General features: G+C 44.2%; 1 protein-coding gene across 1 annotated transcript; it reads right to left on the bottom strand.

Moving 5' to 3' along the window:
• Window positions 1-2,690: 2,690 nt before the first annotated feature.
• On the bottom strand, window positions 2,691-6,401 carry mafaa (MAF bZIP transcription factor Aa). Its single transcript, XM_048529462.2, has one exon. The coding sequence runs from the start codon at window positions 5,690-5,692 to the stop codon at window positions 4,865-4,867; it is 828 nt and encodes a 275-aa protein (XP_048385419.1). The 5' UTR covers window positions 5,693-6,401; the 3' UTR covers window positions 2,691-4,864.
• Between the last annotated feature and the right edge of the window lie 20,825 nt (window positions 6,402-27,226).

The raw sequence follows: 27,226 nt of genomic DNA, 5'->3' as shown, positions 1-27,226 counted from the left end.
AATAGGTCTTAGAAGTCCTTCTGCAGTCTTTTTTTGAAGGGCTGTGGATGAAGGGAAGTGAGGTGCCTATAATGTATAACTTAGTAAGCACATTGCCACAGAGCAGAAAACTCGCAGGCTCAATCCCCAACCTGCTCCAGATTGGCTGCTTTCAAATCAAAGTGACAGACTGGGGCAGCTCAATGCGCCTAAACATCCCAAAGCTGCAGCAAGTGAAGTACATTCATTACATACCCCAATCATTATTCAGTATAATTCTCATAGAACACTCAAGAGTACAAGAACATGAATCAAGGACAGGAGTGGGTTCAACAGTGATGTTTCAAGAGGCAAATAGTCCTGTTGATTTATCAAGAACTCCCACTTGAATGACAGCATTGCAACAACATGCCTTAAGAATTAAGGGTTTTCCTGACAGAAAGGAAATTTGAGGATGGACAGCATCAGAGTCATTCTGGACAATTGAATCTGTTTTAATATTAAAAGAATTCTGTGTACTCAGATCTAAATTCTCACTTCATTGTTATATTTTTATAGCAAAACAACAAAATCTAATTTGTCAAACTTCCGACAAATTTTTAAGAATGGAAATTAGCAGCTTTTCTTTGCGACACCCCTTGCTTGATTGCAAGCCCTTTGCCTCCACCCACCCATCCTCCGCTCTGCAATGCGGTGAATAAACACCGGCTGCGCTCTCATCGCAGCTCAAGTAGGATCATTCACCCGATCAAACTGCTGCGGTGTCATGAAAATCGCTCCAATTCCCCTCCGACCCACCGCCCCATATACACCACAAACCCCACCCCCGCTTCCAGTTTGCTTCCTGATGAAAATGAATCTGAACGGAGAGCTGCGTGTGATTTTCACCCCCACCGCCCCAGATATTTCGCTGAGTTTTGCACTTCTGTGCTCATGCCACAAATGGTATCATCACCATCATCATCATCATGCAGTAGGTGAATCGACCAACCACTTCATTGGATGCCGGGGCATAGAAGGTGCAGAATTTGGAGCTGCGTTCAATTTGAAAAATTACTTTTCAACAATCAAAACAATTTTTAGATGTAACCGTGAACACAAAGGCAGGGTGTGCACTCACAATCTTTGGCTCATTTCTTTGCACCTCTTATCAATAAGTACAGACTCAAACCAAAGTAGCAACTTCTCGCTACTTTCTTCCCTAAATCCCAAACCACGTTTTTTAACAAAATTCAGCATGTGTTTAATATTTTAAGATTAGTACTTTGGTTCAGATTTACGAGCATTTTTCTTATAACTATAAAACAAATTGATGCATTCCCTCCCATATTCTGTATTGCTTTGCAAACAACAGCCTCCAAACAGATAGAAGCTTGCGTAAAAGGAAACAAATTGTTCGAAAGTTCTTAGTTGCAAGGACTGTCTTTAAAAAATAAATAAGGGAGTAAACTAGAGATTAAAGGTTAGCAAGACCTGAGGGAGGTCTCTAACTCATGGAAAACTGAATGCTCACATTACTTGCTCGGCTTCGGTTTTCTGGTCATTTTATTTGAATTGCTCCTGCTAAATCAGGAGGATGAGAAGCGACATCCAGCTCTGGCCCCTGACTGCAGCAGTTTCTCTAATTAACCATCAAGTGCTGTTTCTGCATTTCCAAACCTCTTGCCCATACACCTTCAAAAAACAAAAAAAAAAATCAATCACAAAGGAAGTTACTGCAAGCTGCGGCAAGGCAATCCCAGAGGCAATGGGCCAAATACTGCAGATATGGAAGCATCAACAAATGAAGAAATACACCTTGCATTTGTATCAAAGAGTTGGCATTCTATTCCTTTGACCCATACTCCAGTTCCAACGCAGCAAGAAGCAGAATAAAACATTCATTCTGGGATTTGCAGCTACTGGCATAGGATGCCTGTCAAGTAAATTATCAAACAACTATCGTATTTCTTCCGTAAGTACTAAATTCAGATTTTCAGCACGGCAGACAAAACTGACTGAATTATCAGAATTAAATTGACAATTGTGCCGGGGAGTTACTTAATGTTTAAAAGTATATTTGGCTGAAAAGCACTACTGCAGTTCATGCAATGTTCGGCTGCAACCAAGAAATGGACTCCCCCCATCTTTTCTACGCAATCTCGCGCAGGAGAACACATGAAAACAGTTCTGTCTCTGCAATATTCAATGAAGTCACTTCACTGAATTCAGTTTAAAATAAACCAATATTTCTCAATAACATTGCAGCCTCCAAGGGTGGGACAGAGCCTTTCCAAAACAAAGCCTATAATTAACTGCATATGGTTGGAGTGTGGGAGCTTGTGATGGCTGCTTCTTAGGCTGCTGTTTAGCAAGCACTCAGGGCAAAGCAAAGTGAAAGTTCCTGGTTTAATGTTCAAACTCTGTAGCTTGAGGCTTGTCTTAGGAGCACACGGAACAGATAAGGCTGGCTCCTTTGAACAATCTGCCGATTACTGTTCCCAACAGTCATGTCGGACAAACAACATCAATGCATCCTACTGAACGTAACTTGAAACTTATTAAAACTCAGGCAAGAAGCGAAAACAAGAACTAGAGGAACTTCAGTATCGCACAGTGGATTTTCGGTAGACAGGAAAAATATCTGCATTCTTCTTAAAGAAAAAAAAAGTCTTAGAAAATAAACACATACAGATTACTTTGTGAATTAGTTCTTTTTATTTCAGGTTTGTTGCAAGCGCCAGCAAATGGGGTTCGGGGCGGGGGGGAATAAAAACAATTCTCTGTTGCAGGTTTTACAAATCTGGCACCTGCTGTGCTAAATATTCTCCTTTCACAAACGTAGCAATAGAATTAAGCCGCCAAACCAATTTTTTTGGTGTTCTTCAAAAATAGAGTGAGCATGCAGCAAAACTGGTGCCTCACCCTCTTTGCCAGGGAGAAATAAAATATTTACAACCAAATATTTAGTTGACTAAATTTACATAAAAGAGTCCATATTACTTATATAAATAAATAGAGATGACACTGCACTGTACAGTATGGCACCTGCCACATTGGATTTAACTTTTTTTAGAATTATTTTCAATAACCTGTTTGCATCAGTTCCCATCATTCTTCTTTTTCTCCCCTCCTATTAACAATACCCATTCTAGAATCTTCTCATTCACAACTGAATCATTTGTCTCTGTTCCCCAAACCCATCCCACTGAAACAGTAAAGACAAAAGAGCTTGTTGGTGGCTGGGGCAAGGAAACAAAATAATATTCGATGTCTTCTTTTTCAAAACCCAATCGTGATTCATTTATAGTCACTTTGTTTCAATTATAAAACACTCTGATCTTTCAATCATGTGTAAGATAAATGGAGTGGAATTTTGAAGCTGAGCTTATGTTTAAAATTAGTATAAATTCCCAAACTTTTTTCAATTCATGAAATTTTCCAGAAATTCCTACAGTAGGTCAGAGTTAAGTAACATCATCTAATCGCTGGCAATATCCAAATTTCACTGTCATTGATCATCTTTTTAGAAAAGCCCAAGATGTGTTTACCAATATCTGGCATCTGACAACATTAATCCAATGCCTCCCTCATCCCTTTCAGTAAAGATTCTGCACCCACCCCAACACAACAATGAGCAATTTCCTACAAAGACTTCTGTCCCGCAATAATGGGAAAAATGTAATTCCTATCCGATTTAAAACAAAACACACTGATTTTTAAAACCTGAGCTATATCCTTCTAAACACCCCCCTCCCTCCATCCCAAACCCCCCAACTCATCTCCAACCCAAGACTAAAAACAGCAATCATCTCAACAATAATAAGTTAAAAACAAAGTTTCTTTTAAATAAAAACAAGCCTTATTTATAAAAACAAATTCGGCTTCCGATAGTGCAGTAGGCTTTTTATCTACATTTTAAATGACTTTCATTTTCATTTCTTTACATTATCTGCATGCTCTTACTTATAAAGTTCTTTAAGATTCGATCAAGCAAAATATAGCTCAAAAATGAAAAGGGCAGATACTTAAATCATTCTATGTACAAGTCTAATGCAGTTAAATATTCAAGTTACTTAATTTTTTTCTTCTAACCCTGGCTTTGTACAGTATTTCTTTTTGAAAGGAAAAATGCAAAATCCTACAGCAGCCGCACCCAGCCCAACTCATCCCAAAGGGTGAGATCACTTGCAAAGTCATATCTCCCTGTGATTTCCCTACTCTGTTACAGGACATTTACAGCATTTTCAAACATTAGTCTGCGACATGACTGTTTAATCCTGGTGTTGATCTCTAATGATGCTCAGAAATGAAGTGAAATTAAAATTAAAACAAGAAGTCATGCTTTTTTTTCTCTCCCTCCCAACAGGATTGGGTACAAAAAAAAGGAGAAAGTACTTTAAACGCCGTACATGTCCAGCATGCAGGATTGGATTGGATTTTAAAAGTCCACTTTTGCTTGAAACGCACAATTTTTTTCGTAACGTTTCTCTCGAGATTCAGAGTCTGTTTTTGCCCCTGTGAAAGTTCTTAGTCCTTTTTGTACATATTCCTCCTTTTGGTTCATTCACTCTCCTCTTTCTCCTTACTGAGTTTGTAAGCTTTCTTTCGCTTTTCTTTCTCTTAAATATATTTTTCACCAGTAAAGTGTTCTTTGTTTTTTTTTTAAAACTTCCATTTTCCAATACTGTCCCCTTCCGAAATGAGACGGTAACGTTTCCACATATCAGCCAAACTAAACTGGAAGCATCTGTACAATATGTCCCACTTATGTGTCTTTGTTTTCAAAAGTTATTTACAACAGTCTTTTCGTTTCCTTTTCCAGGAAAGGTTTTGTTGAAGTCACATCAAAAAGAAAGTGTTGTTTTTGTTTTCACCGCCTGATCCAGTGCATCCCCCTCCCCATTCACATGAAGAACTCGTTGGAAGAGGGAGTGTTTTTGCCTGGGTTGGGGGGCATTGTAGTTGGCTCCCTATAGCTCCTGCTGGTCATCTTCTCATACTTCTCCTTATAGACGTCCCTCTCCTTGGTCAGCCTGGCCACCTCTTGCTTGAGCTGGTCGACCTGCTGCTGGAGCAGGGACTTTTCGCTCTCCAGCATGTGCCGCTGCTGGACCCTCTTGTAGCGGCAGGACTGAGCGTAGCCCCGGTTCTTCAGGGTCCTCCTTTTCTGCTTCAGGCGGATCACCTCCTCCTTGCTGAAGCCCCGCAGCTGCCTGTTGAGCTCCCGCACCGACATGCTCACCAGCTGGTCGTCGGAGAAGCGATCCTCCAGGCGCAAATGGTGGTGGTGATGGTGCGGTGGGGCAGGGTGCGGGTGGTGGCCGCTGACGGGCACCTCCTCGCCGGGGTACTGCTGCGCCCGGTAGCCCTCGAAGTGGTGGTGAGCCTGCGAGCTGCCGATCAGCGCTTCCACCGCGTCCTCGGGGGTGAGGTTCAGGGCCTCGGGGTTGAGGTGGTGCTGGTAGCTGCTGATCCAGTACAGGTCCTCCAGCTGGTGAGCTTTGCTGGCACCCCCCGGGCTAGGGGCGCACAGGCTAGGCGAGGAAGGCACCGAGCTGCACGGCGTGCTGATCGGCGTGGAGGACAGCGAGCCCGGCAGCCGGTTGCAGTAACGCTCGGCTTCGGGGGGCTCCTTCTTCACCTCGAACTTCATCAGATCGAAGTCATTGACGTACTCAATCGCCAAGGGGCTGGTGGGCAGGTCGGTGCTCATGCCGAGGTCGGAGGCCATTGCAAGTTCATATATTTAGGAGAGAGAGAGAGAGGGGGAGAGAGAGAGAGAGAAAATAACAACAGGAGCACACCGGCCGGCAAGTTACAGAAAAGGGACTCCAGACACCGGGTGTCCAGGGTGTTACAACCAGTCTCAGGTCCTGGAAAGGATCTTCCTGATTAAACTCCTTTCCAATTTTCCTTCCTACTGCATGCAATTTTTTGTTTAAAAAAATCAAATTAAAAATAAGATTTTTTTGTTTACCTTGTCTGAAAATAGCAGTTCTTGTGCATACGGCAACTCAGCTTAAAATTACTTTATTTAAGGATCAAAAGAGCTTTTCCTTGTCTCATGTGGCTTACTGCTTGCAGTCAACTCTCCCACTGCTCTTACTCCTCGCCCTCTTCCCTATTTTGCTGCTCCCCAGTTGCGAAGTTTCGCCACTGCATGTAAAGGAAGGGGACTTCTCGTCGCTGGCCTGCCGCGGAAAACTTTACGATCGAGCGTCCGGAGTAAAGACCTAGTGCGATACCACCTCCAGGTGGGCTCCCTCCTTCTGGCTCAAGAAAGGCAGAGTTGCTGCATCCGAGCAGCCCGGGTGAAGTGTTCCGCTTTCAGGAACAAGTTAACCATCGGACTCCCCGCCGCGGCTGCCTTTTGAATTGGAAGTGTGTCAATTGGAGCTTGTGTGTGTTTTTTGTTTGTACCAGTGTCACATACTCACTCCACCCACTCGCCCGGCCCTAAGTGAAACAGCTCCCCGAGCTCCCTTTATAAGACCCCGCTGATCGACACGCCCATGAGGGGGGGGTTGAGATCACCTTCCACCAATGGGCAATCTCCTCGGATGTTTGATTTGCATTACACCATGGCGACCGCCGCTGGGGAGTGAGGAGGGAAGCTGTCAATCAATCCATCCATCCGTCAATCACCCGGGGATCGAGCGGCAAATACCCCTCATGTCTGCAACAAGCCTTCAAGGGGTGCTTTGGGGGTTGGGGAGAAGCTGGGGAAGATAATAATCAACAAATAAATTTTCAGAGAATTCTGAATAATGAGCTAAAATCAGTTTAAATCTGGTTAGTTAAATCTTGGAGAGATTATTAAAATAAACAATTGTCTGCCTATTTAAAACTTAAGTGGACAGAACACGAAAATTTTGGAACTATTTCCTTTATTCCCTTAAATTTTCCACTTAGGGATCAAGTCTGAAATTAAAGTAAATCAAATTGTTCAATAGGACACACTCATATTAATTACATCCATGGATGTAATTAAAATACCACAAAATACATAAAATTCTAATTTGATTCATTTCTCCAGAAAGTACTGGACACTCCTTCAGCTCATACTTACGAGGATAGTTAAGTATGTGACTGTTTGCAATCTGTCTTCTTTTTCTCCCACCATTAAATGGATAATAGACACAGAAGCACCTTTTCAGTGATTTGTATGAATTAGGATTGGCTCGCCAAGGTTGGAAGGTATCCCATGGGAAGATTGTTTTTAATTAAAGTGAATTCTATAATACAAATTAAACCATAACTATCCTGGCATTAAAAATAAAAGAAAAGCTATTGATATGATTAACAGAAGTCATTATTGCTAGTTTGCAACTTTATCCTAAAACTCTCTTACTGCTTTACTCACAGTCATGATGGATGTTGTCCATCTTCCTGGTCCTTGGCTGAGAGACTTGACGATGACTACCAGCAATGTATTAGGCTGTAGACGGAAAGACATCACAGTTCAATATGATGGACAAGATATGTCAGCCTGGGGGTTCCCCTGCTGTACTGTTGGAGATACCAGCTTGTGAAGAAGTCTTTCAGGTTGTTGTAAAAAATATCCCATGCCACTATTTGACAAGAAGGGAAATTCTCATTAGTGTCCTGGCTCCCATTCATCCCTCAAACAACATCATTAGAACTGATCCGTTGTCATTAATTTAATCATTTTTTGTGGAATCATGCAATGAGCAAATTGATTGCTGTGTTTCAAACGTTATGGTGACTGCATTCAAAAGTATTGTCTGCAGATGAATTGAACATCAGGAGGTCATGAAAGGCAATATACAAATGCAAATCTTTCTGCACTTCACTCTTTCTTTCTAAAAATAAAATGTGAGACCTTAGTGTCTCCTTTGCAGTATCACATCAGCAGTGCCTTACCCACTGAACGTACAGAACAAATTCTAAATCTTTTATAAATAAAATGAAATTTAATTGATGTCAGCATTAGTTTTAAAATGAGGGAATTGTCACAAAACCAAACGGCAGTGCCCTATTGAATTAATCACTTGCACCAAAGTCATATTAAGTGTTCACAGAAGGTTAATTACTGCACAGATATCTCCACATCCTTCCTGGCTTCATTTATTGTAACTTATAGTTCCAAAATCTGCCACTACATCGGCAGCGAATCATCCAAACAGTTAGGGAGCGACTGCACTGACAGGCTTTTCATTCCAGACACTCGACCATCCAATAGCCCATTGTGCAGCCCAGACTGCAAATCGATAAGCAGACAGCCAATCATCCATTCTTCTCTTTCATTTATTTGATTGCATTTCCTGTTAACCCTTCACCCCTGTGCTCACTGGCCAACAAGTCCCAGTTAAGTAAAACCTTGGTTTCAACATTCTCATCCTTAGTTTCTAGTCCCTCCATGATCTTCCCTCTGTTTCTCTCACTTCCTCCAGGTCACAATTTTGCGGCTCATCCAATTCTGGTCTTTTGAACACGCCACATAATGTGATTTAATGTAAACTTTTGCCCAACAAAATCCTGGTGAAGCACCTTAATTTATTTTTCTGCATTAAAGGTGCTGTATAAATGCAGGTCACAGTTGTGATTTTAGTCATCCTCTCTGACCTCCCTCACTTACAGAGGAATTTCTGCTCTTTCAGTTCTTTGCTCTTTCTCCCACCTCCAGAGAGTACGGAAGCACTCTTCTATGATATCTTAACTAGGGCCAACTCCCATTCATCCATAACCATCTACATCGGCTCCTGGTGCTGTGCCAGCCTTCGAAAATTCTCATCCTTGCGTTCAAGTCAGTCCATGGTCTTATCCCACCAGCTGTAACCTCCTGCAGCCTGACAACTCTGTAAGAATTGTCAGGCTGGAGTTGCAATTAGGATATTCAGGGCTAGAAGTAGAGAAACACTTATATCCTAATTTCAACTGCCTTACTTATTTGGTATTTGCCATGCCTTCACCTGTTTATACCCTGAAGTCCATAACTTCCTTTAAAATCTCTCAGTCATTCTTCCTCAGTTCATCATTAGATTAAAACGCACCTCTTTGACGAGTCTTTAGATCATCTGCTCTAGTATTGTTTTATGTCACTTGGCAGCAAATTTTGTTCAGTTCTGGTCTTGGTCTTAATATCTCTTGGGATTTTTTTCCATGAATATGTTACGTTAATAATGTAAATTACTATTAATTCCCATATTCTTTCCTTACTTCCTACATTTCCAGTTTCTTCCATTGCTTCTCAGGGAAGTTACCATTCATTCAAATCTTTTTTATATCTTCGTGATATAGGCATCTGACTTGTTGCCTCTCTCTTTTCTTCTTCCTCTTTAATAGATATACATTATTCTCTTACACTATATTTTGGACATTCTTCTGAATTTTATGCTTTTCTTTTGCCTACCTGCTTTTCCACTTGTCCAATTGATCTTCATTATCTTGATCTTCATTTTTGACTCAGCCTCACATTTTTCTCCTCTTCATCCCACATCTTGCTGTTGCTCTCTCTCTCTCTTTTGATGTGTCTCACTGCCTGTATGTCCTTGATAATAAAATGTGAGGCTGGATGAACACAGCAGGCCAAGCAGCATCTCAGGAGCACAAAAGCTGACGTTTCGGGCCTAGACCCTTCATCAGAGAGGGGGATGGGGGGAGGGAACTGGAATAAATAGGGAGAGAGGGGGAGGCGGACCGAAGATGGAGAGCAAAGAAGATAGGTGGAGAGGGTGTAGGTGGGGAGGTAGGGAGGGGATAGGTCAGTCCAGGGAAGACGGACAGGTCAAGGAGGTGGGATGAGGTTAGTAGGTAGCTGGGGGTGCGGCTGGGGGTGGGAGGAAGGGATGGGTGAGAGGAAGAACCGGTTAGGGAGGCAGAGACAGGTTGGACTGGTTTTGGGATGCAGTGGGTGGGGGGGAAGAGCTGGGCTGGTTGTGTGGTGCAGTGGGGGGAGGGGATGAACTGGGCTGGTTTAGGGATGCAGTGGGGGAAGGGGAGATTTTGAAACTGGTGAAGTCCACATTGATACCATATGGCTGCAGGGTTCCCAGGCGGAATATGAGTTGCTGTTCCTGCAACCTTCGGGTGGCATCATTGTGGCAGTGCAGGAGGCCCATGATGGACATGTCATCAAGAGAATGGGAGGGGGAGTGGAAATGGTTTGCGACTGGGAGGTGCAGTTGTTTGTTGCGAACTGAGCGGAGGTGTTCTGCAAAGCGGTCCCCAAGACTCCGCTTGGTTTCCCCAATGTATGTCCTTTCCTGCTTTGATTTTCTTCAACAGTCCCTCATTTTACTTTTTGACTATTCTTCTGATTCTGTTTTCCTCCCTGTCTCTCTCTCTTCCTCACTGGTCTTCTGTCAGTCTCTCTATTTTATGTATCCCTGAATCTCTTACACACTCACACGTTCATGCTCTCCCTCCTTCTGGGAGTACTTACTTTAAATTGTCTGTTTACAGACCCTGACAGCTGTTAGGAGCATCAGCCATTAGTGATTTTAATTACTACACTGCCATTGGAGACCAGGGGCTGCTGTCTCTGCTATTAAATAGCCTTTAATTGGAGCAAATAGGAGTCAGTGCAAACTAACACTTACCCTTTTAATATTCTGAATGGACTGGATTTAATTTATGGACTAAGTGTGAGCCCTGATTTAACATTAGCCCATAATCAAACAACCTCTGGCCTGGGCAAATGTATTTGTAGTAGCTATTCTCTGCTATATTGCAGCAAAGGTTACGCAAATTGATATAAATGGAATTTTGCATTATCACCAATCTCCCAACGTCTTGTCAAGCCATAACAATCTTTTACTTTATAAATAGCCTTTTCTGCATTTGTCTAATTTGCCTTCAGGTTCTATTTAAAAATTGTTTACTTTTTTCACAGAATAAAAGAGCGTATAAATGAGAACTGAATAAAGTAATAGGGACCCTCTGTGAGACAGGAGAAAGTAACTGGATCTGAGTACGAGAGGTCAAGGTCCAACACCTCCCCCACCACTTCCCTCTCAACTTGCTTGCAACCGCCTTCTAGCCTTCTGTGGGCTATAACATATATATGATTGTATACTGGATCCTGGCTTTTAAGACCTTATTTTTTAATTTGCGCGTCCTGATATTTCAGCTCTTCACCCAAGTGAACAGTTGCCATAGAAAAGGTAATGTGATCCTTGGTATCAGCTTGGTTTTGTTAGCAGCAACGAGTTACGGCTGCAAGTAGAGTAGTTCAATATAAATCTCATTCAAAGGAAAAAGTGTTCCCCAAATCACCTTATTTCTCTTCTGGTTGGCAAACAATAGAAATTTGCAGCATAGAATGAGACCATTTAACTACTTATGTCTGTATTTGTTCTTCAACTGTGCTATCCATCTAATTCCTTCTCCTCAAAATGTTTCTTTCTGTCAAATCTTTATCTCATTGCTTCATGGATTGTGCTTATTTTGCTGCTTTTCTTTAAAACAATAACATGTTTTAACTAACTGCCTTCAGGAAGATTGTGGTGCCCCCTTCTAATATCTCTGTCATTGTTCGGGTGAAAATACTCTCTCAGTGCTATGACATGTAGAGTTTTAAAGTGTTGATTCAGCAATAAAGGAGCTGCTAGTATACATTCATCTCCAATTCAAACTGGATAGTCATTCAGAGCAGCACTTGAGTATAATGATGCTTTTTATTTTCTATGTGGCTAGCCCCATAACCTGACAATTTTTTCCTCAATAACAATTTCACCTCCATTCCTTTGAAAATTGCCTAAAATATACTCAGTCAAACCTCTCATAACTTTCCCTAGTTTGTATTGTTTTATTCCCTGAGGTAACTTAGCCCTTCATGAGGAGGGACTGTCAGAAAACCGCCCAACACGAAAATGCGGCACTACCAATCTTCATCATTCCTAAGTAACAATGAAGGGGCACAGAATAGTCATCATCCAATTGAACTTATTTGCCATTCTGTATAAGGAGTACTGTATTGACCCAAATTCTGCCATAGTTGAAGTAAATTCCCTTGCCAGCCAAAATTAATCATGGAATGATAGAATTTTCACACTACAGAAAATGGCCATTTGGCCTGATGTGTGACTCTCTGAAAGAGAAACTCGTCTAATCCCACTTGTCCTGCCTTCTTCCTGTAGGCCTCTAAATTTGTTCTCTTCAGATAATTGCTCAATTCTCTTTTGAATGCCTTAGTTGATCTGCTTTTACCACACTCACTGACAGCTTATTCAGACCCTAAATATTCACCGTATAAAATATTTTCCTCTCCTCCCCACTGCTCCTTTTGACAATTGCTTTACATTTATGTCATCTCATCCTCAACAACTGTACCAGTAAGAATGATTTATTTCAATCTACTCTGTGTCAATCCTGAAAGATTTGGAAAGCCTTTATCAAATCTCTTAATTTTCTATTTTCTATGGAGAACAGTACTAGGTTCTCCAATCTATCCAAGTGACCAAAGTTCCTCATCTCAGGAACCAGTCCATTAATCTTTTCAGTACTCTCTGCAATACCTTCAATTTTTGGGTATGTATAGCTTAGTACTGCATCAGACTCAACCATTCACACTAGAAGATTCTCAATGAGTTACAGTACTAAAATGAAAACAAGGCCAGTCAAAATTCTTCATATAAAGGATGATGAGAATGTAAGTGTAATAGAAATCCATAAATTCAAAATTATTTCAAATGTTTAATGGGAATCTGATTATTCAGAATTAAAATCAAAATACTGTGAATGCTAGAAATCAAAACTAGAAGCAGAAGATTCTGAAGAAACTCAGCAGATCTGGCAGTATTTGTGGAGAGAGAAAAACAATGTTAATGATTCAAATCTGATATGATTCTTCTTTGGAACTCTCTCCCTACAGGTGCTACCAGACCTGCTGAGTTTCTCCAAGACTTCTAGATTTTTATCGTAAGTAAAATGATTTAATGAGAGAAAGAAGAATAGTTGTTTAGGGGGACTCAAAACAGTTGGTAATAAAATTATTTTTTTCATTCATTCTAGAAATGTTGCTTTGTGAGCAACTGCTGACAGTTTTGTCACAACTGTGTGGTTTGCAACACGACTTCAGAGGCTCATTAAGAGTCATCTACAATGTTGGCAGATTAGAGTCAGAAGTAGGCCAGACCTTATAAATGTGGCCAGATTACCTTCTCTAACTGACATTAGTCAATCAGTTGGAATTTTAGAAATATCCAATGGCTACAGCTTTTCGATTTTATTTCAAAATTTGTTTAAACTGAGTTTAAATTTTCAAAGTGCAATTGCACAATTTCAGCTCACATTCATTGGATTACTCAACCAGTCCTCTGGAATACTAATCTAGCAACACCAAGATCTCTGCTGTTGTAAATGATCAAGGGCCAACATTTTGCTCCCGTTGGTATGTTCATATTCCTGTATTATATAATGAAAGCTTTAGATGTTTCAAGATGAATTCTAATCATATTGTAAGAGCTATCTAGTAAATATGATGCAACCATCCTCTTTTTTGGCAGGGATCGAAATGTCTACTTGGCCTACTTTGTTAGAAGAAAACCTTTTATTATTTTAGTGAAGAGAAGCTCTTCTTTAACAAGGTGGAGTTTGTTACATTATTGCAATTATGTACATCCCATAAGTGTGACAGACATCGAAAAAACCAGGTGGTAAGATCGATTCCTGTAAGACTTTAAGCTGTTCTCCCAGCAAGGCCTCACAATATCAAAAGCGTGTCCAGTACTGCAGACACTCCTCACCTTTAAAATTCTCAGACCCTTACACATTTGTACAACATTGGAGGTTCAAGTGTGATCCCATAGAAAGTGGCCCTCCAAATGGTAGCATCACCGACAAACACCAAAATATTTTGTTTGATTAATTGTTTCTGTTATGAATGATTAAAGACAATGTGGCTTTCATTGACAACTGGCTTACATTGGTATCCTGTTATTCTCAACAATTTGCCAGCAAAAATGTTTCATCTCTATCAACTCTATTTAAATCCCAAAATATTTGGAAAGCCTTTGTCAAATCTGTTAATTTTCTGTTTTCCAAGAGAACAGCTCTAGCTTCTCCAATCTATGCAGGTCACCAACACTCCTCATCTCAGGAAACATTCTATTAATCTTTTCTGTATTCTCTGCAATGCTTTCAATGTTTGGGTATGTTGCACTTTGTGGCAAAGAATGCCACTGATTCATTACCCTCTGACAGAAAACATTCTTCCTCATCTCATGTTAAATATGCAATCCTTTATTCCGAGATTATGCCCTCTGCTCTTAGGCTCTCCCATAAAAGAAAACATGCCTTTCTGCATCCACCCTGCCGAACAGTGTATTTATTCCAACAAGGTTTCCTCTCATTTTTCTAAACCACAATGAGCGCAAGCTCAACCTACTCAACATCTCTGTATATGAAAATCCGCCCATATCCAGAACCAACCTAATGAACATGCTCTGGATTGCTTCCAATGCCAATATATCTTTTCATAGATAAGGGGACAAAAACTGCTTACAGATTCAAACAATAGTTTCGAAGGATGGTCTGACTAGCGCCTTATATAGTTTTCACAAAACCTTTATACTCCATTCTCTTTGAAATAAAAGCCAACATTTCATTTTCCTTCCCTATTACCTTCTGAACTTGAATGTTAGCTTTTCATATTTGCGGGGACCTCCAAGTTCCTCTGTTGCATAGCTTTCTGCAGTCTTTCTCCATTTAAATCATACTGAACGCTCCTATTCTACCAGCTAAAGTATACACCAGAGGAAAGAAGAAATTAGCAATTAAGTCATAGACAGTAGTTCAGTATTTTGCTATTATTTGTTCACAGAATGTGAGGGTTACCAGAACACATCACCCATGCCTAATTGTCCTTGAGATGGTGCAAGTGAATGGTCTTTGTGAACTGCTTCAGTCTATGTGGTACACTAGAGTGCTGTAAGGAAGAGAGTTTCAGGCTTTTGATCCACTGACAGTGCAGGAACAGTGCTATAAGCAGGAATCCTATTGGGGTCTGAGAGAAAAGATGCGTGGCAGAAATGGACAAGAGGTCTGGTGATGCCCATCTTGAGCATCTTGGTCCACCTTTTATGCTTTTCACAATCAGCAAGGTGAGATGCTACAGTAAGCTGCCAATTAGCAGAGAATATCACCTTGTTAATTCTGCAACTTGCCTCATTAATATTCAGCCTCTCATTTTGTCAAACTCATCAAACAGGTTGGCCATTAGGAAAACCCAACAAGGAAACCAGAGCATATATCTGGATGATTCAGCTCACCACTTGCTCTGAAAAACGTCCATATTGCCTGTGACCAAATCAGAGCCTAAAGCTCAACGAACAGATACCAACTGCATGCTGTCTTCTTCCACAATCATTGGCATCTGCCAAACCATCACAACCATCCTGGCACTTATATTATTCACTGGCAGTCCACTCTGGAAGCACAGGGTTGAATTGCGCACCAGCAATGGCATTGAAAGGCTGCAGCAAGTACACTTTGCACACAGGGACAGGCACCCAGCTTGCAGGCTTGACTACGCTGTATCTCAGGAATGCTTATTTGTTGTCTTCACACTCGCTAACTGACTGCATGCTCATATCATTCCACGCTTGCTTTGCTGATTCATACGGTCACAGAAACAAGCATCCTGCCTGCTGTGAAACAGTCCTCAGTCTCAGTGGGACACATCTTACCGTACAGCAGTGTATTACATCAATTTTACATTTGCAACATATGCCAGCAGCTTATTGAATGCACTGTACACAAACAGCCATGTCTCAATGTCTTAGGGGAGTAGTCCTCACTGAAGCTCATGGAGGCATCGATCAGTCTGGGGATCCTGGCACAGCACGCCAAGGGCAATCTCTAACACCAGTCCAGAGAATTCACCACAGTCAGTATCTGGTCAGATTGTTCTCTGTCAGTGTATACATGATGCTGCAGCCTCAACAGATTACTAATTGGGAGTAGGAGCTGCAGGTACTGGTTACAGAACAATTGTAAATAGGGGCAGAAAGATTTACAAGGTGGGGGAGGGAATACAGTAAAGTATGCCGGGGAAGGGGATAATGTGGGAAAAAGGGGAGGGCTTGAACATAGTTGGGAACATGCTGATTTCAGTGGGGGGTGTGCGATATGCCAGGGCCTAGCTGGGGGAGAGGTGACGGTAGCATAGTTGTAGGCTGTTAGAGGGTTGGGTGGGGACTCAGGGAAATGTGATGTCTGTGGAGTTTACAGGAAGAACAATGAAAGACAATATAACAGAGAGAGCACAATTCTAAGGGGTGTGCAAGATTAGAGGTACCTGGATGTATGTGCAGATCATACATCTAGGATGGGTGATGAGGGTATTTAGTAAAGTTTATAGTGTCCTTGGAATTATTAACAGAATCAGAGAGCGCAAAGGCAAAGAGTGCAATGTTGAACCTGGATAAGACCCTTGTTAGACTTCAACAGATGTATTGTGTATGGTTGTGGGCACCACGTTACAAGAAAGACGTAAATGCATTAGAGAGAGTGCAATAGCAATTTACAAGAATGGTGAGATAACAAAGTGTAGAGCTGGATGAACACAGCAGGCCAAGCAGCATCAGTGAAGCAGGAAGGCTGACGTTTCGGGCCTAGACCCTTCTGCAGAAATCGGGGAGGGGAGGGGGATTCTGAAATAAAAAGGGAGAGAGGGGGAGGCCTCAAGAAGATGAATAAAGGAGAAGATAAGTGGAGAGGAGACAGACAGGTCAAAGAGGTGGGGTGGAGCCAGTAAAGGTGAGTGTAGGTAGGGAGTTAGGGAGGGGATAGTTCAGTCCAGGGAGGACGGACAGGTCAAGGGGGTGGGAAGAGGCTAGTAGGTAGGAGATGGGGGTGGGGCTAGAGGTGGGAGGAGGGGATAGGTGGGGGAAAGGACAGGTTAGGGAGGTGGGGACGAGCTGGGCTGGTTTTGGGATGCAGTTGGGGTAGGGGAGATTTTGAAGCTTGTGAAGTCCACATTGATACCATTGGGCTCCAGGGTTCCCAAGCGGAATATGAGTTGCTCTTCCTACAACCTTGAGGTGTCATCTAAGGAATGGGAGGGGGAATTAAAATGGTTCGCGACTGGGAGGTGCAGTTGTTTACTGCGAACCAAGCGGAGGTGTTCTGCAAAGCGGTCCCCAAGCCTCCGCTTGGTTTCCCCAATGTAGAGGAAGCCACACCGGGTACAGTGGATACAGTATAACACATTGGCAGATGTGCAAGTGAACATCTGCTTAATATGGAGAGTCACCTTGGGGCCTGGGATGGGGGTGAGGGAGGAGGTGTGGGGCAAGTGTAGCATTTCCTGCGGTTGCAGGGGAAGGTGCCGGGTGTGGTGGGGTTGGAGTGGAGTATGGAGCAGACAAGGGAGTCACGGAGAGAGTGGTCTCTCCGGAAGCAGACAAGGGTGGGGATGGAAAAATGTTTTGGGTGGTGGGGTCAGATTGTAGATGGTGGAAGTGTCGGAGGATGATGCATTGTATCCGGAGGTTAGTGGGGTGGTATGTGAGGATGAGGGGGATTCTCTTAGGGCGGTTATTGCGGGGGCGGGGTGTGGGAAATGAGTTGTGGGAAATGCAGGAGACACGGTTAAGGGTGTTCTCAACTGTAGGGGGGAAATTGCGGTCTTTGAAGAACACGGACATCTGGGATGTGCGGGAGTGGAATGCCTCAACCTGGGACCAGATGCGGTGGAGGCGAAGGAATTGGGAATAGGGGATGGAATTTTTGCAGGTGTGTGGGTGGGAGGAGGTGTATTCTAGGTAGCTATGGGAGCTGGTGGGCTTGTAGTAGACATCAGATTCGAGCTGGTTGCCTGAGATGGAGACAGAGAGGTCCAGGAAGGTGAGGGATGTGTTGGAGATGGCCCAGGTGAACTTAAGGTTGGGGTGGAAGGTGTTGGTGAAGTGATGAACTGTTCGAGCTCCTCTTGGGGCAAAGGCGGTGGCCATGGGTACCCAAATGGGCCCAAGCTATGCCTGCCTCTTTGTAGGTTACGTGGAACAGTCCGCCTTCCGCACCTACACTGGCCCCAAACCCCACCTCTTGCTCCATTACACTGATGATTGTATCGGCGCTGCCTCGTGCTCCCAAGAGAAGCTTGAACAGTTCATCCACTTCACCAACACCTTCCACCCCAACCTCAAGTTCACCTGGGCCATCTCCAACACATCCCTCACCTTCCTAGGCCTCACTGTCTCCATCTCAGGCAACCAGCTCGAATCTGATGTCCACTTCAAGCCCACCGACTCCCACAGCTACCTAGAATACACCTCCTCCCACCCACCCCCCTGCAAAAATTCCTTCCCTATTCCCAATTCCTTCGCTTCCGTCATATCTGCTCCCAGGATGAAGCATTCCACTCGCGCACATCCCAGATGTCCGCATCCTTCAAAGACCGCAACGTACCCCCCCCCCCCCCGCAGTTGTCGAGAATGCCCTTGACCGTATCTCCTGCATTTCCCGCAACTCACTTCTCACACCCCGTCCCCGCAATAACCGCCCTAAGAGAATCCCCCTCGTCCTCACATACCACCCCACCAACCTCCAGATACAACACATCATCCTCCGACACTTCTGCCATCTACAATCCGACCCCACCACCCAAGACATTTTTCCCACCCCACCCTTGTCTGCTTCCGGAGAGACCACTCTCTCCGCGACTCCCTTGTTCGCTCCACACTCCCCTCCAACCCCACCACACCTGGTACCTTCCCTTGAAACTGCAGGAAGTGCTACACTTGCCCCACACCTCCTCCCTCACCCCCATCCCAGGCCCGAAGATGACTTTCCATATTAAGCAGATGTTCACCTGCACATCTGCCAATGTAGTATACTGTATCCACTGTACCCGGTGTGGCTTTCTCTACATTGGGGAAACCAAGTGGAGGCTTGGGGACCGCTTTGCAGAACACCTCCGCTTGGTTCGCAATAAACAACTGCACCTCCCAGTCGTGAACCATTTCAACTCCCCCTCCCATTCCTTAGATGACATGTCCATCAGGGGCCTCATGCAGTGCCACAATGATGCCACCCGAAGGTTGCAGGAACAGCAACTCATATTCCGCTTGGGAACCCTGCAGCCCAATGGTATCAATGCGGACTCCACAAGCTTCAAAATGCCCCCCTCCACCACTGCATCGCAAAACCAGCCCAGCTCACCCTCGCCCCCCACTTCATCACAAAACCAGCCCAGCTCATCCCCGCCTCCCTAACCTGTTCTTCCTCCCACCTATCCCTTCCTCCCACCTCAAGCCACACCTCCATTTCCCACCTACCAACCTCATCTCTCCTCCTTGACCTGTCCGTCCTCCCTGGACTGACCTATCCCCTCCCCACCTCCCCACCTCTACCATCCTCTCCACCTACCTTCTCTTCTATCCATCTTCAGTCCGCCTCCCCCCTCTCCCCATTTATTTAAGAACCGTCTCCCCACCCACCCTCTCTGATGAAGGGCCTGGGCCTGAAACGTCAGCTTTTGAGCTCCTGAGATGCTGCTTGGCCTGCTGTATTCATCAGCTTCACACTTTGTTATCTGGGAGTAGGGGATGGCATTTTTGCCAGAAGGTGTGTGCGAGTTTGGTTCCAAGAATGAGAAACTTCAGTCACATGTAAGAGGCTGGGACTGTTTCGTCAGAGAAAGAAAGGCTGAGAGAAGATTTGGCAAGTTTTCAAAATCATGAGTAAGACACAGTGGATACGGTGAAGTTGTTCCTGTCCGTAAAAGGAGCAAAAAGGAGTTGTCATCAATTTAGAGTGCTGTGCAGATGATGCCAGGGTGGTGTGAGGCAGGATGTTTTCACGCAGTGAGATAGTTAGGGTAAGGAACACACTGCCTGGAAATGTGGTGAAGGCATGTTCAACTGAGACTTTCAAGTGGGTATTAGATGATTATTTGTTTAGAAATAGTGTGCAAGGGTATGGTCAAAAAGCAGGTGATTGGCACAAGGTAATGATGCTTGTTTGAGGAACAAGTCCAAGCACAATGCTGTAACAACTCAATGATGCAATAGGCGAGACTAGGTAAGGACAGCAGATTTACTTTCCCAAAGGACATGTGTGAACCCAACGAGTATTAACAACAATCAACAGTGGTTACATGGCCACCATTAGATGAGCTTTTTGAATTGATTTTTCTAAAATTGGAATAAATTTTACCATCTGCATGTTGACATTAGATCATAGATGATAAGGGAGCAGTGATTGAGGTGGACTTCGGGAGGCACAACAACACAAGGTCATCGAGCAGAGGCTGATAGCCAAGCTCAGTACTCATGAGGACGGCCTCAACTGGGATCATGGGTTCATGTTGCATTCCAGGTGACCCCAACACACTGTACATTCTCACACACACATTCACACACATGCACACAAACTCTCCCACCCAAACAAACACACAGGCACACACACACGCACACGCACACACACTCACACATTCACACAGACCCACTCTCATTTACGTGCTGTCACACACACACTCTCTTGAGCACGCACACACATTCTCTCCCTCTCTCTCTCTCTCACACATATACACACACACGCGCGCGCACGCACACACACGCACGCATGCATGGGTGTGCACACACACACACACACACACACACACACATATATATAAATCTATGGGGTGAATTTGCATTTGCAGATTTGTAATTTTGTTCAAAAAGCAGACAATTTGTAGACAGTCAATGTGGCATTTTATAAATTCTTACTTTGGAAAACCAGTCTGAATCCAAGTTGATACACAGCCAGATTCTGAACAAGGCCTCACACCTAAAATGCGTTGTCTGACCTGGGATATCACCTCTGGTATACTGAGGGAACTGATAAAATTTTAGTTATCTTGGGGCAGTCACTTGAAAGAAATGTAGGACTTGCATATTAGTCCTTTCTAACTGATTAAAGATTTAACAGCCACCTTAGGTTTGTTCAACACTGCATCAGTTCTATCATCCTTTCATCTTTTGCTTATAAATTCTGAATCTGATGCCTCCTCTCACTGACACTTGAAGAAGGAGTGAGATTCTGAAAGTTTGTGTCTTTAAATAAACTTTTGGAATATAACCTGGTGTTGTGTGATTTCTGACCTTGACCACCCAAGTCCAACACCAGCACCTCCACATCATGACTAATAGTGCTCGAGCCTGTGGGGCAAAGGTGTTCTGAGTAAGTGAGGAGGCAGAATAAGAGAGTGCATCGTGAGGAGTATAGAAGGACTGGGATGTGGAGTTGGTGGAAATGAAGCAAGTGACAGAAGGTGTTGCTTGCGATAATAAGAGGGGAAGAGTATGATCCTTGGTGAGAGATGGGTGCAGTAGCACAGATAGAAGTCTGTGTGAGGTATCAGAGTGAAGAGTGTGTCATTTAACCTGGCAGAACAACGTAGGCCATTGCCTACTTTTCTGCATTGCTGGCTGTTCCTCCACATCCTGGAGATAGGGGCCATCCTTAAATCAGGCTGCCAGGGTCTGCTGGTGCAGTCTCCTCTGCCAGTCCTCCAGGTAGATGAAGCCTCTCCTCTGGAGCACCCTGTCCACCAGAGCCTCCAGTTCCCCGGCAGAGAATCACGGTGCCATATTCCCCTTCTCCTACGTGGCCTCAAGCCGTTCAGTGTCTGTTCTTGAATGAACAAGGCAGCTTTGGAATGCCTGCTCGTCCAGATACACAATGGGCTTTTAAAGATTGCGTGGGTGCAAAGGGTGCTGGTCATTTGGCATATATCCACTGAGTGGCAAATTGTTCTGGGAGCAGCACGGGCTGAGACGAATTGGAAATCAGACATGAGAGGTGCCATAGGAGCAGGACAGGTAATTAATGAAGTGCGTTTGCTGAGAATCAATGAGAAAACATACTAGGCCCTATGGATAAAAACTATCCAATGCACCTGACATAACTCGGATATTGCTGAGAAAACATAAGATTCAGGACATTTTCCCTGAGAGGAGATATTCTCATTCAATCCAGTCCAAAGAGAATCTCCACATGGATGCCTGCCACCTTGGTCTTACTAGCAGGAACAGAGACTGCTGGGATTGCTTAAGTGTCAGGACTTATCTTTGGATGGTTGTCGTGGAGCTGAATAAGAGATTGTTTCTCTTACTGAACTGTACACTAGAATACAATTTGAAGCAGCTCTTCAGCGAAACACAATGACAGGAGAATACTGAAGCCAGAAAACCCACTGGCAGAGGTAGGCCCAATGCCTTTTTTCCTGAGTTTTCACAACATCATCACAATTGCGGCTTTACTCACTACAGCACTTTTAATATAGTCCGACCTGCAGGGATTTGCAGATTATCTGATATTATCGACCAGATTGGATAAGTTAGTGAAAATTTGCTTCATATTCAGCAGTTGAGGTCATGTTCAAGGCTGAAAGGGAAAATTACCGAATGCTTTGGGTGGTATGGTAGCTAAGTGGTTAGCAACACAGCCTCACACTGCCAGGGATCCGGGATCAATTCGGGTGAATGTCTGTGTGGAGTTTGCAAATTCTCCCCGTGTCTGCATGGGTTTCCTCCCACAGCCCAAAGATGTGCAGGCTAGGTGGATTGGCCATGCTAAATTGCCCGTAGCGTTCAGGGGTGTGTGGGTTTATAGAGGGATGGGTGTGGGTGGGATGCTCCAAGGAGCGGTGTGGACTTGTTGGGCCAAAGGACCTGTTTCCACACTGTAGGGAATCTAATCTAATCACTGAGGCTCTGCTGACGGAGGATATTGCAGCACCATGAAAGTTTGTATTATGAAGGAGCCTGTTAAGAGAAAGGAAGGACAGAGACGAGGCTGATATTCAGCACCAAGGAGGGCAGGGTAAAGCTGTTGTAGCTAACTCAGATATCATAAACATAGTTATTTATAAACTGTGAGTGTACAGTTGCCAAAGCAGAGGCCACATTGAAAATAAATGTCAAGATTCATTGAGAATAGCAAGGACCTGTAAGGTTCCTTGTCTGAGTGACTGATTACTTCATAGTTACATTTCTAATGTCTTCCTCAGCCTTTGCAAGTGATCCCCTCAGAAGTAAGTAAAAATGTAAATGCCACTACTGCTTTTTTATGGCCTCATACATTCCTGGTGCTATTTTACCTGAGGCAGGAGGAGGCTAAAACTGGTCGTTTCAGCTGCACAGGCTGGTATTAGGCATGGGGTGGGGGATAGTTGGTGGTGGTATGGGGGAAGTACTCCTTTGTGTGTCCCTGTGCAAACTGGGATCACTGAACCATGAGTACAATTTCTCTTTACCCTCCCAACTTAGTGTCAAACCTGGCTCAGCTTTCTTACTAGGTTCTGACAGTCTGACGCGGCAAAATCCCTCCATGAACTGGTGCCCAATTCTGGCCATGGCCCAAAAATGGCCATTTTTCCTGCCTGGCACTATCGGGACAGCTAGCTGCCAGCTAACCAGTTGGATGACCTCTCTATAGTGGGACATCCTCTGTGCGAGGCCAGAAATCTCAGCTCCGGTCTAGGTACCACCAATTAACTATCAAACGGTTGAGCGGCAGTTGCACTTCTTACAATGCAAGTCCCTTGAATGAGAGACAGAAGTCCCCTCTCCAGTTGAAGGAAGTTCCTCAGAGCTTTGTGGGTCTGAGGTGCTGCAATGAAACGTTGGCGTCAGGAAATAATATCTGAATACTTCTTTCCCCCTGCTGGTGGCTCATTAAATTCAGTGGACCACCACATGCCCGCCCTCAATGCAATGATACCGTTGGCAAGGGTGGTGTCAAGAAGCCCATCTGTTAACAATTTACCCACCAGTAGGCAACTAATTCCCATTTAAGGAGAGATAGAGATCTGCCAGGATTCAATCAAGAGTAGGAGAGGTCTAGACTAAATGTCAGGTTTGGCAGATTCCTCTGTCTCTCTTTGTAGAAGAGTTCCTGCTTGAGTAGTCCTTAGGCCAATTAGAGGATGCCCCCAAGTTTTCAACAACCTTCCCAAACCCCACCACTCCACCCTATTTGCACTCTGTCCCCATCCGGAATCATCCGATCAACAACCGGTGATCCTTATACACTTTTTCAAAATCCCAAACCAACACCACGCACCCCTGCCCCAGGGTTCTGATAGCTGTCCAATTTGGGACTCCCTGATAGCGGAAGGCAGAAATGCCACCTCAACTCTGTTAATAGCCAACTGGCTCCAATTAAATGGTTGCAGGGCTCCTTTTCCCTTCCTATCCCCTGCCACCTATGTGGGATGGCAATCTGGAGCCTTATCATTCCGTCTCATACAAGCTGTGCTGAGTTTACACATTGGATACAGGCAAGAGTGAACTTCAGTGTGACTTCATGGACAAATACCTGCTTTGCAATGAATAATTGCTGGGGAATCAGTCAAGCAGAGGCACTTGTAGAATGATAACTTAGCCAGACAGCTGACACCGTGGCGCAGTATAACGAAGTGTGGAGCTGGATGAACACAGCAGGCCAAGCAGCGTCTCAGGAGCACAAAAGCTGATGTTTCGGGCCTACACCCTTCATCAGAGAGGGGGATGGGGAGAGAGTTCTGGAATAAATACGGAGAGAGGGGGAGGCGGACCGAAGACGGAGAGAAAAGAAGATAGGTGGAGAGGACAGTATGGGTGGGGAGGTAGGGAGGGGATAGATCAGTCCAGGGAAGATGGACAGGTCAAGGAGGTGGGATGAGGTTAGTAGTTAGGAAATGGATGTGCGGCTTGGGGTGGGAGGAAGGGGTGGGTGAGAGGAAGAACAGGTTAGGGAGGCAGAGACAGGCTGGGCTGGTTTTGGGATGCAGTGGGGGGAGGGGATGAGCTGGGCTGGTTGTGTGATGCAGTGGGGGGAGGGGACAAACTGGGCTGGTTGTGGGATGCGGTGGGGGAAGGGGAGATTTTGAAGCTGGTGAAGTCCACATTGATACCATTGGGCTGCAGGGTTCCCAAGCAGAATATGAGTTGCTGTTCCTGCAACCTTCCGGTGGCATCATTGTGGCACTGCAGGAGGCCCATGATGGACATGCCATCTGAAGAATAGGAGGGGTAGTTAAAATGGTTCGCGACTGGGAGGTGCAGTTGTTTATTGTGAACCAAGCGGAGGTGTTCTGCAAAGCAAACCCAAGCCTCCGCTTGGTTTCCCCAATGTACAGCAAGCCACACTGGGTGCAGTGGATACAGTATACCACATTGGCGGATGTGCAGATGGACTTCTGCTTAATATGGAAAGTCATCTTGGGGCCTGCGACAGGAGTGAGGGAGGAGGTGTGGGGGCAAGTGTAGCACTTCCTGCGGCTGCAGGGGAAGGTGCCGGGTGTGGTGGGGTTGGAGGGCAGTGCGGAGCGAACAAGGGAGTCACGGAGAGAGTGGTCTCTCCGGAAGGCAGACAAGGGTAGGGATGGAAAAATGTCTTGGGTGGTGGGGTCGGATTGTAGATGGTGGAAGTGTCGGAGGATGACGCGTTGTATCCGGAGGTTGGTGGGGTGGTGTGTGAGAATGAGGGGGATCCTCTTTGGGCGGTTGTGGCGGGGGCAGGGTGTGAGGGATGTGTTGCAGGAAATGCGGGAGACGCGGTCAAGGGCGTTCTCGACCACTGTGGGGGGAAAGTTGCGGTCAAGAGCCATGCTATAGTGTCCAGGGATGTGCAGGCTAGGTGGATTTGCCCTGGGAAATGCAGGGATATTGGGGGGGGGGGGTAGCTTGGTTCTGTGTGGGTTGGTTTTTGGAGGGCTAGTGTGGGCTCAATGGGCAGAATGTCCTGCTCCACACCATATGGATTCAATGAAGAATAAATCAAGGTTCCAGGAGCTGTTTTTCAGATGATCCTGCCTGGGAATTTTATCTAACCCGTATCTATTCTGCTGTTATACATTTCCCGTAAGTGCAACAGAAATCCTGACAATTCTAAGTGGCATTTCTACCTCACTCCTTCTTTAAGTTATACCGATGGGCCAGGAGCAGCATCAAAGAAATTGCAGGTGATTAATTTCCCTGAAGTTCTCTACCTCCTGGTCTCTATACTCTGTGCGCAATACTTTCAAGAGGTCAGGCACTTAACCAGGGTAACATGAGTTTGGTCACGTAGTGGTTATTCAGTTGAATATGTAATCCAGAGGGCTTGGACAAAAAAAAATCAGAGGGCAAAGGTTCAAATCCCACCAGGGCAGTTTGAAAATTTGAATTCAGTTTAAAAGAAGGTGGAGATAAAAATAAAAATGAAGCTGATCATGGCTGTCACATCATCATAGAAGCCCAACTTATTCATTCATGTCCTTTCGGGAGGGAAGGTTGGCATCATTACCTGAATTAAGAGATATGTACCATCAATCTCACAGTAGTATGGCAAATTCTTAGCTGCCCATGTCATCAGAGCAATGGTAGATAGACAATAAATGCCAAACTCCGTATTAATTTTTCTTTAGTTTTTCTTCAGGAGTGGCCACCTTATTTCATATTGCAAGCTGAGTGATTTCAAATAAATTCAGAGAGCACTTAAGAAATAATCACATTGCTCTGGGTCTGAAGTCTCACAGGCCAGTTCAGGTAAGGATGGCAGATTTCCTTCCCAAAAGGGCATTAGTGAACCAAATAGATTATTATAATAATCAATGATAGTTACATAGCCGTAGAGATCTACTGCACGGGAAAAGTACCTTTGGCCCATTGAGGTAGCACTGTTCATAAATAATTACCGAACCATTCTAATCCCATTTTCCAGTCACTAACACTTAGAATAGGTTTTATATTAATTGAATTGAAATTTCACCAGCTTCTAACTTAGGATTTGAACCCATGACTCTAGACCATTAGCCTAGAACATTGGATGATTAGTCCAATAATACTACCACTGCATTGCCAATGCCCCTGCATAGTCATTTCCAAAGAACAATTCTTTTTTTCTAAGAACACAAATGCATACTCTATTATTCACTTCAGTTGTATAAGGACAAGTTAGACCCCAGCAAGAATATTGCATTTAATTCTAGGCTCTGGGCCTCAGCGAGGATACAGTCTGCAGTATAGATTCATCAGAATACTAGGAATAGGACCAGGGCAAATAAAGATTAAAATGAAATAAAACAAAAAACTATGGATACTGGAGATCTGAAAAAAAAGCAGAAATTGCTGGAGAAAGTCAGCAGGCCTTGCAGCATCTGTGAGAAGAAAGCAGAGTTAATGTTTTGACTCTTCATCTGATGAATGTTAACTCTGCTTTCTTCCTACAGATGCTGCAAGACCTACTGAGTTTCTTCAACAATTTCTGTTTCTGGTTCTAACAAAGGATAACTTATGAAGTCAGTTTGTGTAAACCCAATCTGCATTCCCTTGAACTGAGGAAGGGA

The sequence above is a fragment of the Stegostoma tigrinum genome, chromosome 5 (genome assembly GCF_030684315.1).
Source record: "Stegostoma tigrinum isolate sSteTig4 chromosome 5, sSteTig4.hap1, whole genome shotgun sequence".
Lineage (NCBI taxonomy): Eukaryota > Metazoa > Chordata > Chondrichthyes > Orectolobiformes > Stegostomatidae > Stegostoma > Stegostoma tigrinum.
This window is presented reverse-complemented; position numbering and strand designations above follow the sequence as displayed.

Excerpts from the sequence above, each read along its gene's own strand:
- mafaa (XM_048529462.2), bottom strand. The coding sequence starts at position 5,692 with ATGGCCTCCGACCTCGGCATGAGCACCGACCTGCCCACCAGCCCCTTG.